This window comes from Anser anser (assembly GCF_964211835.1).
Source record: "Anser anser genome assembly, chromosome: 3".
NCBI lineage: Eukaryota > Metazoa > Chordata > Aves > Anseriformes > Anatidae > Anser > Anser anser.
Window position 1 is genome coordinate 58,355,622 of NC_139722.1, and position 17,242 is coordinate 58,372,863.

At 39.8% G+C, this 17,242-nt stretch overlaps 1 protein-coding gene across 6 annotated transcripts in view; it reads right to left on the reverse strand.

Annotated features, from left to right (window-relative positions):
* Nucleotides 1–1,406: 1,406 nt before the first annotated feature.
* Nucleotides 1,407–17,242, reverse strand: part of THEMIS (thymocyte selection associated) — a 93,032-nt gene continuing 77,196 nt past the window's right edge. For 3 of the 6 annotated variants that reach the window (XM_083831593.1, XM_083831591.1, XM_083831588.1), the window contains 2 exons: nt 9,020–9,176; nt 1,407–4,124 (listed from right to left, as the gene is read on the reverse strand). In XM_083831593.1, the coding sequence (XP_083687719.1) occupies nt 4,115–4,124; nt 9,020–9,176 (167 nt within the window). In that variant the 3' untranslated portion in view covers nt 1,407–4,114. The other 3 variants (XR_014582499.1, XM_083831594.1, XM_083831592.1) reach the window with 3 other exon arrangements.

The following is a 17,242-nucleotide window of genomic DNA, read 5'->3' on the forward strand; positions in this document are numbered from 1 at the left end:
ATGGATTTGGGGCAGAGCAGACGCAGAAAGAGAAATCGCGAGCCATCGTCCCTCCTGCACAGCCTCCAGCAGCTGCCAGCCAGTGTGAGCATCAGCCCCTCCTGCTTCCTCAGCCTGAGCTGCAAAGGGTGTCCTAGGGCATACAGAAACCCAAGAGAAGCAACCACCTGCCACTAACAGGTGAAGTAGAAGCTAGAAAACTCTTTTCTCTTCTGGAACTACTAGTTTTAATATGGCATCAAGGAGCTGTAAATTAGCACAGTACAGGTGCACCAAGGTGAAGAATGTTAGGAAAACACTTGAGTAGACTTAGGAGAGGTAGGAAAAGTGCCAGATATGTTAAGTGAAGAGATAGCAACAATATACAGCGGCTTATTGGGAAGAGTGTCGTAGATAAGCATTTGTTTGACACATTGTATTTAAACAAAAGGGGTTTTGGCATTTAAAGAAGAATGCTGAGAGAAGATTCTTCTTATCTTACCAGACACAAAGGCTGGATATATAAAAAGTGTGCATGTTGATCATCCAAACAGAAAATACCACCTCACTAAGGGCTTATGAACACATGGAGTGCTGCAGAAGCAGCTGTTCCTGAGCAGGCCTTTAGTGAGAGCACAGTGGAAATACTCCTTAGCATTAAAGGAGATAAGCCCTTAAGCTAACAGGTCTGTGCAGAAGCTTATGCCAATCTTTTGCAAAGCAAATGTCTTATTATTTAAATACACTTGTGTTCTCTTCAGGCATAGTCTGTGTTCAGCTGAAAATGGCTTTCCCTTCTTCAGCACAGTCTTCCTGAGCAGCAGTGTCTGGGAATGATAACCAGGTCCCTCAAGGATCACGGTGACATTACAGCTTTGTCAAACACGTATTAGCAAACAGCATGAAATCACTGCGGTCATCTGTACGGCGTAAGGGAGTCTCAACACTTACCAAGTCTTAAACATTGAACACAAGCCTTCTACTACAGTCTCGCCTCATGCCTCCTCCCTCCCCTGCATTTTGCCCAGCAAGACAGTCCTCTACCCGCAGCACAGCACCACAGCCTCTCTTCCACGCCAGTAAGTTCATGCAAATGCCACTGCCCCTCTGTGTCATGGGAACTGAACAGCCAGGCCAGTTCTCTTTCCTGTGATAAGATATGAAGTTGACTGATATGCCTGAGGAAGAGATACTGGAGACATCTCTGCTACTAATAGATTTACAAGGTTCATAAAATCTGCCGCCTTTACTCACATGAACAAAACTCATTGAGCTCAACGAGGTTGAATGCGCAAGACAGGATTGTTGCACATGACAGGGGTGGCAGGATGAGACTCGTGACAGAATCCATGCAAAGAAGAGAAATCATTTCTCTGGAAGCATTTTAAAAGAAAGAAGCTGCAAAAAAAAAAAAAAAAAAAGGGGCTGATATGTCTTAGTTGTGGGATCCTTTTTGTTGGTTTGGTTTGGTTGGTTGTTCGTTTGTTTTCACAGACTAGGTCCCAAATGCTTTTACAGAATGTTTGAAAGGTCTTGGGTTTGTCAGTAAAGTAGCTGCATCTCCCCTTATTCATACTCATCCCAGCACCTAGGAAAACTAATGATGGCCTTTTTTTTTTTTTTTTTTTCCAGGCTCTCTCAGCCTTTTCTTGTATGTCAGATGATCCAAGCCCCTGATCATCTTCACGGTCCTTTGCTGGACTCCCTCCTGTGTGCCCATGTCTCTCTTGTGCTGGGAAGCTCAGAAGTGGACCCAGCACTCCAGGTGTCTCACCAGTGCTCAGCAGAGGGGAAGGATCACCTTCTTCGACCTGCTGGTGACACAATGCCTAGTACAGCCCAGGAGGCTGTTGGCTTTTCTCTCTTCATTTCTAGCTACAAAACTCAGGCTTCTGGTATTTCAGGGAAAGAAAATTGTGATGGTAATATATCTTTCAGAAATCCAATAGAAGACAGCATCACATTCAGGAGAGAAAGAAAGAAAAAAACAACCAGTAAAATACACAATAAATTCTTTTTATTCACATACCAGACCATGTTTGCTGGTATATATATATATAAAAAAACAAACAAACAAACAAAAAAACTGGCTGTTTTGAGCTGCTACAACAAGAAATATGGATTCTTGTGCAAAATTCTTAAAAAGTATTTCAAAAACCCACAACTGATATGTCAGCCAGTTACAAGATCTGTACAAAACTGTTAGCCCCCGTAATAGCAAGTGATATTCAAAATGCTGTATGCTACATATGCATAGAATCAAAGCACTCTGAGATATTCTTAATACTTAAATTGCAACAGATTTTAATGAGCATGAGCATTTATCTTGAATATATTAATGTAAGACAATATTGAGAAATCCTAAATTAATTTGCATTAGTGAAAATTAATCATTCAGTAGAATTTTAATAGGAAAGTCTGAAGATACTGTACTGTCTGCTTGAAAAGACTTCTTTAAGGCATATTAAGGCTTTTTTTGTGAGCATTTGCTTTTTAACTTATCAGTAGGATGAAAAATATGGTATGTCTAGGCTTTCTAAACATGTTTCCAATCTCCACCCTAAAACCGTCTGGGAAGTTTGACTATTTTGTGCAGCTGTCTGGCATTTCTGGATACGCCACTCTGATCAAGCTGCTGTGAGTCCGGAAACTCTTGGCACATCAACTATGTATTTACACATCAGTTCTCAGTAATTTTTTCCCTTGAGAGTTAAAGCATTGCCAGAGGTGTATGTGTTTGCCCCAGATCTAACACATCTAGATACACAGCACTCACTATGCATGTGCCGCCCTGTTCTTCTTATTTTATATGCTGTAGGTGGTGGGCATCAGACTCGGTCTACAGGCACTTACACTTCTGTTCTCTGCCAGAACATGAGGATTAGTTCCAATACCACCCGAAAATGTTAATACGGTACCCATGCAGCTTCTGTGTGATTGCACAGAGGGATCTCAGACAGGAATACAGCAGCTCTAATGCCAGCACTGGTTATGTGCTCTCCGCCAAGTGCACGGAGATGCTCATCCCTGTAAGCAGAAGCCCTCACTGCTGCTGCTCAGCGCTCGCAGGGAAGGGAAGGGGCACACAGGAAGTTCCCTTCTTATGGGCCAAGGAGGTTTTGTATCCCAGATATCATGTAAGCATTTGGCTTTTGTTTTTCATTTTCAGAAGTATAAACTGAAATAAAATGCTTTCCTGAAAGGAAAACCTCTTCTTCCAGGTGCTTCTGTGGGAATGCAAGGTACCAGAAGGAACAGGAGAAGCTCTTCAGCATTGCTTTTCCCTGATCTCTCAAAGGGCAGAGTCTTCCTTTTTCTTGGTTAGGAGCACCGGCATGGACACTACTCCTTCAGTGCCAGCTTCTGTTCTTCCTTCCTGGCTGGATTTTCAGCAAATTGCTGAACATAGTAGCAAAATCTACAGATCTAGTGTGATTCTAGAGAACTCGGGCTGTGCAAGGAGCCATGGAGATGGCAGTATTGCCTAATTTAGGGACTACCAGTCCTACTGAGTAGCACTTCCCCACTGGGAGGACTGGCGTTGCTTTCCAGGGTGAATTGCTTGTGTTACAACAGTACTACTTGTGCAATAAAGGATTGTTCATCATCTGAAAGAGTGGAAGAATCTGTCCATTTGTAGTTTTGAGCCTTAACATGCAGCATATGTGACCGCCTAAAGAAATCTAAGTTCACCTTCGACAACCCTTCATTCCCTTTTCTACCTCTAAAAGAAAAAAAAAAAAAAAAGGAAACAACAACTGTGCAGCTGTTTTAGTAAGGGATTTTCCTTTTGCATATGCCCTACAGTGGTTCAGAAAATCAACTGGTATTTCAAGTGCAATAAGAATGAAGGATTGAACTTGGCATCATTACCCGAATTCATGAATAAATATGTACAAAAAGAACTTTGTCCCTTCAAAGGGTCATGAGACATTATCTGGTTTGACTTCTTATTTAGGATGAGTAAGCAGTTTAGTTTCTCAAGGGATTATTATAGTTAAATTACAACCTCATATGCTCTTCATGAGACAAGGACGCTTTCATGAGCAGCTTTTTCTTACAGTCATAGCTGATTTTATTATGTGAAGGATACAGCTTCCTATTTGTCTCCAGATAATTTCAGAATTATTTTGCTTCAGATGTCTCTGAAAAACAAAACAAAATGACAGGGTGAAACAGGAAACCTTTACATTTGGGTTTAAAAATTACACAGGGAGTGCAGGTGAATGAGCATTTGAGTCAAATTAATGGCTGTGAGTTAGGGCTCATCTGTGCCATAAAATGGTTTGTCAGTGCAATTATACCAGTAATCCCAAGACTACAGCAAAAATAAAGCTAATATATGACTTTGACACAGCTATGCCAGCAACTTAGCCTAAGTGTGCGAAACTCAAACCAGTAAATTTTTCTTTTACTAGCATAGCTTATGTAATTTAGGGAAATATTTGACCTATATGGGTAAAAGAGCTCATTTAGTCAATACAAGCTGTGACTCCAGCAAAGAGTTTTTTCAGTGTGTCTCCAACGTGACTACAGCCATGAAGCCCATGTGGTGTTGCAGGTCTAAGAGACATGGGAGTAGGGAGACCACCGTCTTGGTGAGGGCTCCAGAGGCTGTGCTCTGGGCTGGGGTAACAGAGCCACAGTTCTGGAGGGAAGTTAATTAATAACTTCATCACAGAATCATAGAAACACAGAATCACAGAATGGTTTGGGTTGGAAGGGACCTTAAAGACTATCTGATTGCAACCCCCTGCCATGGGCAAGGACACCTCCCACCAGACCAGGTTGCCCAAAGTCCCATCCAGCACGACCTTGAGCACCTCCAGGGATGGGGCATCCACAGCTTCTCTGGGCAACTTGTGCCAGGGCCTCACCACCTTGCTGTTAATATTTAACACCCATTGTCAACATTTAACAACAATATGCCAATGGGCTAAGGCTTCATCAGTGGGCTCCATTCCCAGCTCTCCCACACCACAAAAATGCACATTTTAATCTGTCCTCTGGAGGAATAGCAAGGTCAGTGTGTGTTAGGTAAACATCTAGATAATCATGGTAGGCGGGTAGTCTCCCCTGCTCTTAGGGTCTTTAAACCGACAACTGCTTTGAGATGGGCTTCTTGAAGTCCTGCTGTCTTTGAACTGCAGCTCTCAGAGCAGCACCCTGTTTGTTCCCTGTCAACTCCTTCTTCCTTCTGCAATCAGCATTGATTGTGCCATGGATAATAATCTTTGGTTCACACATTAAGAAAAACTGAAAATGCCAAGCAGTAGAGAAATTACCAAACAATAAAAACTGTCAAAGTAGGTTATGCTCCTAAATCTGCATTGAAAATCGTTTAAAAGTAGGAGTATTTTCAAAAGTGTTGAGAACATACTACTCCAGTTATGGATTTGTCATCCTAATTTCGATGTCCCCAATGCTGCAAAGTTTGCCTCAGCCACTAAGCTAAGAGCAAGGGATGCTAGGAAAGAAACAGCTATCTTGGAGGACCACTGGTATGAAAAGTCCAAATAAATGTCTTAGAAAATCAGTGCCAAAGGATTAATGAAGATGCAGTGGGTCACAAAGGTTGGTTTTAATTTCTAGCACTGACTCTAACCTTCTGCCATACAGGAACCTTCATCTCATCATAACCAATGCAAAAAAAAATTCCACCTCAATCTGTTTCGTACAATTGCTTAGAAATAAAATAAGTCCAAATTTAAAATAATAATAAAAAAAATTTGTTCAAACAAAGCCACCTAAATGTTCAGCTTGTGGCAGAAGGAAAACACAGCTGTGTAGATTTTTAATTCCCTTCTGCATTTCTATCTCTTTTCTACTTTTTGTCTCCCATTTAAAATGCACCCAGGCTTAGTCAACTGAGACCATTCCTTTTACAGCACTCGTATGATGTTCAAGTCCAGAAAGCAACATCCCGAAATAGCCCGACACCAGTGCACGCTTTCGGCTCTCCAGGTGGCTGGACTGTGTTGTTTCTGTCCTTTCCCAGCCACGAGACTACATGCAGCTATCAGCACTGGAGGCAGAAGCTGCATTCACTGTTTTTTGCTATTCTTTTACATCACTCCATGCCTCCAACTCATTTTGTTTCCAAGAACATGGGATAAAACATTATAGCAGCATCAGCGCTATTCCAGCTCAGTTCAATGAACCTTCTCTCTCTCTTTTTCTCACACCCAACAAAAACAGCTATTAACATCTTTAATACCTTCTAAAAGACTGCCAAACCAAGGAGTTTCCTTATTAAAACCAAACCAAACAAACAAAGAAAAAACCCATGGCAGTAAAAGGAAAAAACTTGTCGTGTCCTTAAAAATAAAGCCAACATTTAAAATTCTTTTGGGGATATTCCTACTTTCTCTTGTATCTTTAATGAAATGGCAAAATATGTTAATGGTGGCTGTTGCTATAGCAAGCTAAGGCATCTGTACTCAAGTCTCTTGCTTAATTGCTTATTGCTCTGGAGTGATGAGGTCATGTTAACATCATTGACCCTCTGGGCACATTTATTCTATCAAAATTAACATAGCAATGACCCAAGGCAAATCCCTGTTCTTTCTTTCTCCCTCTTAGGGTGAGGACTAGCTCTAACTCGTACCACTCTGGCATGCTTTGGCCCTGACTGTGGAGAGATTTTTTCTGGCATCGATGAAAAACTACAAATAAAAAATAATGATTTTCTCACAGAATTACTGGCTGTTGAGGATTGCTTCTGAATTTCATTAAAACCCTTTTTTGTTTGTTTGTTTTTCCTAATAACTGTATGCTATAGTAATCTGGATCACTAGATTTCATGTTGATACCTCATATATCCAAATACATTTTAAAAAGATATTAATAAGTAGCATAAATGTCCTGAGAGAGAATGGGACCATGGGTGGGAAATGGCTTACTGCTCAGTTCTTGAAGTAGAGCTAACGTGCTCAAATGTTAGGCCTTTGGCAGAGATGCAAGATACAACTAAGTTTTTTGTATTATTTGTCTGTAAGTCCCAAAATGGTCTTTTTAATTACACCCTACAAACAGCGGTGTAGCACACAGATCAAAAGCTGATTTTTAAGCTCCAACAATCATTTTACCTGGCTAGAAGTTTTATAGGTCTTTTGCCCACACTAAATGTTAATTTCATATGTCTACGTTAAATCCATATTTCTTAAAATGCTCACAAGTGCAGGTGAGGAAGCCATAATGGAAGATATCTGATGGTCAGGGGGAGACCAGCAGGCTGGAGGAGCTACGTGCTTCTTGGCTAGCTAATGATTTCAGAAGGCAGATAGTTCTGTCATCCGCTGAGGATGACAATTTAAGGGACTGCTTCATAATCTAAGACAGACAGTGATCTCCCCGTAGGCGGCAAAGGTCCTTTCTTTCATGTTTTGCTAGAGCCCTCAAAGAAAGCAACTAATAAAGTGAAGCCTCATCTCTCTTGATAGTGAGTTTAAAGGGCAGGTGGATAAAGACTTAAAGGAGCTGATTTAACTGGAATAAGTAGAATAATTACAGGCTGATTTTATAGGCTGGCATTGCTTCTTGAAACTGTACTTTTGCTTTCATACAAAAGTCCTGAAATTCTATAGTCAATAGAACTATTTTAGACAAAATTTTCATTCTCTCTTTCTCTGCACTACAGACAAAGCTCACATGCTCAGTGGTATGTGGACTGAGGAAGTATATGAAGCACCCTACTTTGTTTCATTTTTCAGTCTTTCCTGTAACTTTTCAACTTCTGTGGCAGTGAGCAGGAGAAGAATTGGCCACACAGATAAGGTAATTGCCCTGGAAGGCATGGAAGTTATTAGGCAAATCACGAGAAGCTGCAATGTACCTCTGCCAGTGCTGGAGGAGGGGGCAGACATCTCCTGCTCACCCTCCCTCCTACTGATGCATGCAGAGCCTGGAAGAACCTCCACTGCCTCAAGTCCTCATTAAAAGCCACTCTTTGTGCTGAGTTTAGAGGGCAATTTTTGTGGGGGAGGGCAGGGGAACCAGTGGGATAACTGAGAGAGTGAAAATGTGAGAGACCTTGTTTGGGGAATACTGGATGGGGAAACTGAGGGCTTCTATTTGCTTTTGTGTCATATTTCAAGACAATTCTACTTGATTATCTATGTTTTCTGTCGTGTTCTGGGGGTTTTGAACTTCCCATAAAATAAAATAAAATAAAATAAAATCTTATTCCAGATTCAGTATACTGCCCAACTCAAATGCAGTAGAAATGTTGCATGCTATTTTAAAATAAAAAGGAAGTATATTCTGAAATAACAAAAGATAATAAAGTTTTTCTAAATCATTAAAACAAATTTCAAACTTTTTTGGGGTTTTAGGCATTTCTCTTAATAAGAGAAGCAGTTCAGCTAAATCAACAAAAGTTCATAGAGGGTTCAGCTATGAGCCGAAAGAGTTGGAACTATGCTGTTTCACTCAGATCTAGAAAAAAAAATTGTGTTTGGCTGGAAATGATTCTGGAAGTTTTTTAGAAGACAAAGTCCTCTTCACTAGCACTTTAAGTCTTCTGCAAACTGACAGAGCAGAAACACAAGAATTTAGTGGAAACAGAAATAATTTCCTAAAAGTTTTTCAAGAGACAGACCTTAATTGTGGACTACAAGGTGTCCATTTCTATACAGAAGAGGATGATTGTATTTAGAGTATCAGTATTTGCTACACCAAACTGGCACAAATCAGAAAAAATAGACAAGCTTTCAGACACAAACCTTTCTCAGGGTTTTCATGTATTTTGTAACTATAACTGTTGGTCTAATTAAGGTTTTGTCTCCACCTGCAAACCTGATCTTGACTGTGCACTTATATCACCAGAACAACCATAGGTCCAACTTTGACAAAACCGCAGGTCACCAATAGTTGTGTCTACCTCTGCCCTTACCATGTTGTTTACAGAACATATGTGGCAATGTTGGTGGCTCCCATGGAAAACGTTTCCCCATTGTGAAGGATGATGGTTACTGGTAAGTTTGAAAATCACTCTGAATGCTTTTGTTTGCATCCATATGTGATCATAGGGGACACTCACCTTCGATCTTCAGAGAGTACGTCCTTATTTCTAGTGGTGGTGTCTTGAAATACTTTTCTTATGTTTTCAATTACGTTTTCATCCACATACTCATAGTTGTGCGCTTCTTCCTGTTCCTTTTCACCCTCCCACTTTCCAAGTGGGTTATTTGTTAGACCTGAGTAATCAACAAATAAATAACTGTAAGGAAATGGAAGATTCTGCCCTTGCCCAGAAAAATGTACAATTCACACATGCAACCACAAAGGTCAAAAACAAAGGAAGCGGTGTTCACTTTTTGCATTTTCACAGAGACCTAAAGTGACTTGCTCAGATTCCCAAACAACATTTGTACCAGATCAAGAATGAAACCCAGATGAGCATTTTATAAAATGGTCTTCACTCTTCTAAGAATTCCTCTTTCAGATTTCACAAAATATTTGTGCTTGAAAAATCCGTGGACAAAGCAGATAATCTATTGTCCTCTCCCTGATAGCTATCTGTCCACAGACAACTCTAAGGTTTAATAAAATGCTTAAAAAGCGTGGTCACAATCAGTGTAAAAGCAGACAGATAAAACTGTCTTACCATATAAAGAGATGAGCAGTCCACCTACCTCATGCAGCACCTACCAACCCTAATGCAGATTTGCTCCTGTGCTTGTGTTTCTTTGCCTGAAGAGAAGAATCTGTAGCTAGGAAACTGTGATGTTATTCTGAGATTTCCTAGAACTAAAATCCCTAATTTCTTCTTATTCAGAAGGAAATATAACAGAGATGAAGGCTTGGAAGTGGTGTGAGGTTGAAGTGAAAAGATTTGAAGTACATTTCTTCGTGTCTACCGAGACCAACCCACAGCAATACTGAGGACAAACCTTTCAAAAAGTGGTGACCTTTTCCCACTAGGGCAGAGACCCTCACACGAGCCCTGTTTGCAGCTCCAGCTCCTGAGTGTGCTCTGCTCTGATTCATGGCATCGCAGCAGCTTGATGCTATCATTCACATGTGTGATTGGCAGTCTGCTGCCAAAAGGCCCCGTGGTCTCCTGCCTTGCCCGTGTGCTCTTATTGCACCCCTGAAACTTAAGGTAGTGGCATGAGACACATGGGATGTTGATCACACAGAGCAGGACCTTACAAGGATCAGTCACTGAGTGCCCCGTGTCCCCTCTCTGGACCCACCATGTCTCTTGGCACATGCTGCGGTGGGGAAGAGATGGGTGGCAGCAGGACAAGAGCAGGCCGCACTTTGGGTTTGTCCACATTTAATTGAACTGGGAGGACACTCTTTCAAAAGAAAGAAGTTTCATGTGAAGTGGCAAACAGTGTGAAAGACTGCTTCTGGAACAGCTGTTCCTGTCTGATTAATTTGCTACAACATAACCTGAAACAACCTGCAAATGTGTCAAGCCCTCACCGCCTATCTGACGTCTCAGCAAGGCCATGTTTATCAAACATATCCTTCTTTATGGCACTGAGTTTCTCAAACAAGAATTCTCCCAAGCTTGTTCTTGGGACTATGGTGCTCCCCTTCACCAAGAAAATACCTGTATATTCATTCTCTCAGCAATCTCCAGACTCCACTTGTGTTTGTCCTAAAACTCTCCATGGCTGAGGTGTCTCTCCCTGAAAAACTGGGCAGGACTCATCTCTTTCTGAAGTTGTGATTCACTCCTTTTTAGAAATATGAAGGCTAGAAATAACCATTAAGTTCATCAAGTACACCAGGACACAATTTACCATGGACCAGTTTACCCACAAGTACCCCTGTTACTTTTCAGGAATGAGTAAATTAGCAATGTATTTCCAGATCTTGATATCAAAAGGGGGGAGAAGAAAAAAAAAAGAAAAAAAAAAAAAAGAAAAAAAAAACCACACCACCCTGTGATGCAGATTTAATGAAGATCTCACTCAAACATGTGGCCACTCTCTTATAAATAAACATTTCCAGGTCTGCCGTTCGTTTGCAGGTTGGCTGTGTTTGATATCAGTAAAAGTAAACTAATGAATAAAACAGGCACCGAAGGAATAAGCTAATCCTTGTGATTCAGCAAGGGAAATATTGTTTGTGCACTTAGACTTGCTAATATGGATATAAAGTACAGGTTGCACATGGATGGCATAGCTAGACTTTCTTCTTTCCCAAACATACAAAATCAAAATGATATGCTTCTAAGCAAGACAGCTCAAGGAGAAAGGAAATTAATGTCATCAGGCCAGACTAAATCACAGCTGTCCCCAAACCCAAATCAGTGCAGGATGCCTTCTGAAATGTATATATTTACACTTCAATAAAGCATTAAGCAATGAATGGGACAAGCTGAATGATCCCAACAGGATTCTGAACAGTGAAATCAATGCAATTTGCTTCCCTGCTTGAAAAAAATCTATTAGCCTCAACACTGAATTACTGAATCAGATATGCCATCTTAGCCTGCTAAGAAAACAAGGCTTATGTCATCATGCTGTCTATCCATCCGTCAATCTCTTCAGTACTTTTAATTTTTTACTTTTATTTTTTAGCCAATTTCAGTCAAATTTGAAAAGGGGGCAGAAGTCACAACGTGGTTATAACAAAGAGAGTTGAATTAGTTCCTCTATTGAAAGAAAGGCATGCAGAACACATCTGTTACACACACCACTTGGCAGCAGACAGCAGGATAAATCAGCATGTTCGTATTGGTTGGCCACTCAACACACACATAGCTCCAGACCTGCTCTTTTTCATTTGATAGGAGTGCCATAAGGAGAGTTTTGGTTATTATCAGGGAATGAGGGAAAGGAGCAGTAGGGGACAACAGACCTGAACCCTTATTAAACCAAATTTCATTAACTCTGCTCTTCCTGGAACAATTTGTATAATTATGTTTGGCTTTATAGTGGAAAGGGAGTACTCTGCAGACTAATAATTTCCATTTATCTCACTCATATCCTCAAGTGGGTAGTTTTTTGGCTTTTTTTGTTGTTTTTTTTTTTTCTTGTTGATTTTTCTTTCTTTTTTGTTTTTCTTTTTTTTTTCTTATTTTTTTCCCTCTGAATATACTTACAATTCTTTCACAGACTTCAAGGTCACAAATAGTTGTTATAACTCTCCATTCTGGCCTTTTCCAAAATGCAGGCAAGAGAAGTAACCCAACCCATCAGCTCCACTGCTAGAATGCAATCAGTGCTAAAAACACCAATTCATATATATACAAGGCTGCACAACTAAACATGCCTTGCTATGACCATAGTACAGTTTTATAGCTGTGGTAAATATTTCAGCCCATGATTTATGCTGCATAAATTAACATTCAGCCACATTAATAACATGTACTGTTTATAGATATGCCTAACCTGAAAACAATAGTTCTGAGTAATTATGCACAATAATACTGTGAATTAAACAAGGAACTGTGTCCTTATTTCTGAGCATCACTTAAGTGAAAAAGCACAGAAGTGAAGAGCATATGCATAAGCCAAAGTGTTTTTATGAACAGTAGTGCTTTATTTGCTGTGGGCCTGGTTCCGATGATCCTCAATGCTAATGAGAGCTAATTCCTTAGGGAGTGCTACTGAAAGCTATTGAGTGATAGCAGAATCAGAGCCAATAAAAGTAATGGACTGTTCCCTGGGCTGGTATCCATCAGCCATTCCTTCACTTGATGATTTGGCGTGTCTTTGAAAACTGCTAAGAGCTACAATCAAAATATTTCATATGCACTGTAAGGTTAAAATTTAATTTATATTTAATATTTATTATTTAATATTTATCTGTGTCTGGAATTTAATAGGCCATTGTTTGGAAAAGATTAATATTAAATTTTGTTTCTTAATAAAAAATAGATTTACAGAAAGATACAAATGTTGACTTCTCTCACTGTCCTTTATTTCTAAGTATTCTTCTTTGCCTTTTCTTCTCTAGTCTACCCTGCTGGTTTTATTGAGTCCTTACAGTCACCGATGTCCACTGTTCCATTACTGCTTCTTTCTTGTAAAATAAACCCTCAGTATATCAATAACTTTCGCAGATGAGAAACGTTTACCACAGGTTTTAATGAATAGCGTATTTTCGGTGCCATCGTACCTCAGCGCAGGAGGGTACAGAGGAGGTCTCAGTGCCCCGACACGCACCCCACCCGCTCCCAGCTGCTGCTCTGCACAGCCGCTTCCTCCCAGGGCTGGTGCAGCTGGAGAAGTGCCACAAAACTGGATGGCACAGGCAGAAAGTGGGAGAAGTGACTCATGCAAAGTCCCCCCCGGTCACCTGGCACGTAACCCTGCAACATCTCCTCCTTGTAACCGCTTCTGCATGCTCCTGGAGCCTCTGCGTATTACTGCAATTAAAATCAGTCAGATCTAATAAATGAGGGAAATACGGAAGGATGCAGAGCACTTTCTTTCCCCTGCTGTATGTTAGATTTTACTGGAGAACAAAACAGATTGAAAATCTTTAAACATAATCTACCAAGGTGTACTCACCATCCTATTAAATGATGTGATCTCTTTATTTTAAGTCATTTTCTCACCTTTTTTTTTTTTTGGCTTATCTCAGAAGATGCACCAGCAATGAATATGCTTTTTGATAATGGCTCAAAAGCCAGGGAAAAGAGTACAATTATTTTTCTAAAGATAGTGGAGCCAAAGGATGTAATAACAGTTTTGCCCTAATCAAAGATGGAGTTAAAGTGTGTAGAAGCTGGAGGGAATTGTGATACATGTACACAGTATAGGATTCCTAATTCATATTGCTTATCCTTATACATCAATTCAGAACACTAGTATAGATTCCCCGAGACATTGTGAAAGAAAGAAGAGTGGTGGTTTTTTTTTTTCAAAATAATTCAGAATACTATGTTCTGCTTAAAGCTTTTGAAAATATTAAGTTCAATTTATTTTATTATTTGGTTTGGAGTATAACCCCATAACCAAATGTATTGCCCCAAATGACAGAACAGCAAGCTACAGCACAGGGGCAGAAATTTCTTAAACTATCTTCATGCCAAAGCTAGTATACATTTTATGTGTACTCTGAATTGCAATCAGAAGCCCCCTTCCTTTTTTTTTTTTTTTCCAGCCCACTGGCCTCCTAAATCAAGTGCCTAAAGTCAGAAAAGCATAAATAGCTTCCCTAAAATGTCTTGGCATCAATAAACAAAATCAGCATAAACATTTTTTTTATTGCAGAATGTAACAACTCCAGAAACCTAAGGCATATACAAGAAGATTAGGTGATGTTTTCAAGACTCCACTTAGAATAAATTTCAAGGTTAAAGCAAAACAAACTGATATAGCAGATTTCAGATAAGAGTTATGATCCTGGAGAAGTGCTGCTATTTCTAATGAATTCAAGCTCAGTCAAATCTAAGAAAATAAGATAATATCTTTAGTGGCCAATTCAAGTTTGACTGCAACACAGGAAAAAAAAAAAAAAGAAAAAAAAAAAGAAAAAAAAAGTTCTATTTCTTAGAAACAAAGATAATAAATCCTATCTTCACTAACATGAACTCTGAAAGGAAACACAATAGAGGCCTTAAAACTGAAAGAAAAACATGTTGTCTTTTCTTTTCAGATCTGGCCTATGGTAAGAAATAGCACTTGTGCCTGTAAATGTTTTTTTGAAAGCACAGATTCATTATCCTTATTAGGAATTTGAAGCAGGTTGGTGCTTTGGAGGGTGGCTTAACATTCACTAGTAGAAGTTTAAAAATTAGTCAGTGAATGGTGCATTTCCTCCCACTCAAAATCCACAGGAGTGTGTCTGTGTTATTAGTCTTGACATATTTTTCTAATCCATTATCCTGTGAATTAGCAGAGCAGAGTATACTCTCTGGAACAGACAAGCTTGCTGCACGCAACAGTGGACTCCTGGGGATCTCTTGACTGGCCAGGAAGAACTGCTTTATCATCTAATCCAATCTCCTGTATAATTTTGCAGTTATCTTTGAATTAAGCCCAGTAATTAGGGCTATACTAACACACAGCTTTCAGAAAAACCTTTAGCTTTGATCTGGGTATGTCAGTGTACAATCCATCACAATTCTTTGGTCTAGGTTATTAAATCTGCCTATCTCCAACATTTAACTCACACTATACTCAAATTTAGGTAGTTTGAAAAGGGAGGTACTCTAAGACAGTTAAAGAAGAAGCAGTTTCATAGCCTTGTAAAAGAAACTTTATGAGTCTTGATTTTCTATGTGTGTGCTGAACAGAGGTCCTAAGTTTGTTTGAAAACCCTCAGAAACAGAGTCTATTCTTTATCTGATATTCAGTAAGTAGTCTAAGCTAATGTAGCTTATACGGTGAGCTTAAAAACTAACTGCAACTTTCATGAGGAATAAGGCAGCAGACATGTATGGGGTTTGAAATCAGAAGCATGGGTAAGAACTCGGCCAGATGGGAAGAAAGTGATGCAAATCTTTGCAGCACAGGGGCAAGCAAGCCTTCAGCAGCCCTGACACCAATGTTTTCTCTGGTACACTTGGGCATACGCCTAGGACTATTTGCAAAGTTCAGGTCTCTATCTATAAACTCAGGGAAAAGGAAAAGAATAAATAGAGGTAGGAAATGATTAGGGAAAAAAAAAAGAGAGCCTGACTGATACCTGAAGTTTGAAATAAATGTTTCCTACTGGAAGCAGGGAGAATTAAGTCAGTAATATACCACTGTCTTTTTGTTTGAAACATCAAACACCTGAGCACTATTCTTACAGTTCAAGCACCCCTAAAAGTGATTTGGAAATGGGCTGGGAAGCCTGCTTGCTGAGGATGAGGAGAGCGACAGGACCTCATTAACCATGCACATCTTAAAGTCAATAAGCAAGCTTCAAAGAAAAATGTAGCTCTACATATTTTGAATTGAGATCTCAGCTGGTATCTGGTATGGGGCCATCTCTCTCCTGACTTAGATCTGCTCACTGTACAGAAGGACAAACCAATTGGGCAGCAGCCAAAGTGAGCACAAACACCTGACAGTTTTATGGCAATATACAGGAACACAAGATAGTCCCAACTAGAATGGAAAGATATGGCCACCTCCAAATGCTGTTATTGGACAAAAGCCTTAATAATGGTAACTCCAAACTTCTTTTCTCAGCCAGGGTATCTCAGTTTAGAAACTAGTGCACAGTTCCTGTAAGAGGCACAGGAAACAACTGCATGACACTGCTCCTCACTACAGGAACTGAGCTGCTGAGTTTAGAAAAATCTCTGAAAAATCTTGACTATAAAGGCAATATGTGACTTCAGCCTTTGTGGCTTTCCCAGTCTGTTAGGAGTCTAAACCCACCAAGGTAAAGCACCTTCATGAGCACTGAGACCCACGCTTGTGGAGAAGCCAGTCCTCATCATAACCTTTAAGTCTGGCTTACTTCAGTAAGGATGCCTTGGTCATGTTTTCTTCAGATGTGTCCCTCCCCACTTCTCGTGTCTGACTCACCCCACAAAGACCAACCCATGCAAGTGATCCCACTGATCCCTGTAGCCTGGACAGAAGTGATGTGCAGGTAGTTTCCCTGGCACCAGAGAGTTCATCATTAACCCATCCTGGTAATAACTTTGTTCCGGAGCTTAAACAGAGGATGTCATTCTCCTTAACTGCCAGTGTGGAAGCTTCGCCATTTACCACTATAAAATCTAATCAGATCATTAAGCAGTAACAAAATGGATCCTATAGGGAGATTCTTCAAAGCCACGGAATAACAAATATGGGGTTATCTTTCAAAACAGCCAGATATCTAAATACCTTCAGAAAAACTGTCCCCAAATAATCAACTTCCACAGCAGTACAAATCAGTGAATATTCAACATGCTGCAGTAATCTTTCAATATAAAAGTTGTTTATGTTGCATTTGCATAGTTTTAGATAGGCAGTCCTTTTTAGGAGTCTCGCACACTGAATGAGAAGACAATAAATAGAAATTTTATGGGAATTATTCTTACAGTGATATCAATTATCAGTTAACAAATACTGTGAGGATGAGTATTTGTTCCTTAGTCTTCCAAATGTTCCACTGTTGTAATTAATGTGATGTGCTCATATTTCAGATATAACCCATGACTGACAGATCAATGAAATCAACTGAATTTTTTATATTAACTTCAAAGCGTTTTGGAATTGTCCTCATATCATCTAGCTTCTCAACTTCAATATGTTCTGAAAAAAGGAAAAAGTTGAAAGATAAGTAGAAAACCTAACCATTTATCAAATATTCTTGGGAAATCCAAGCAAATGGCAAATTTTAAAGCAATTAATGGTCAAGTAATTTT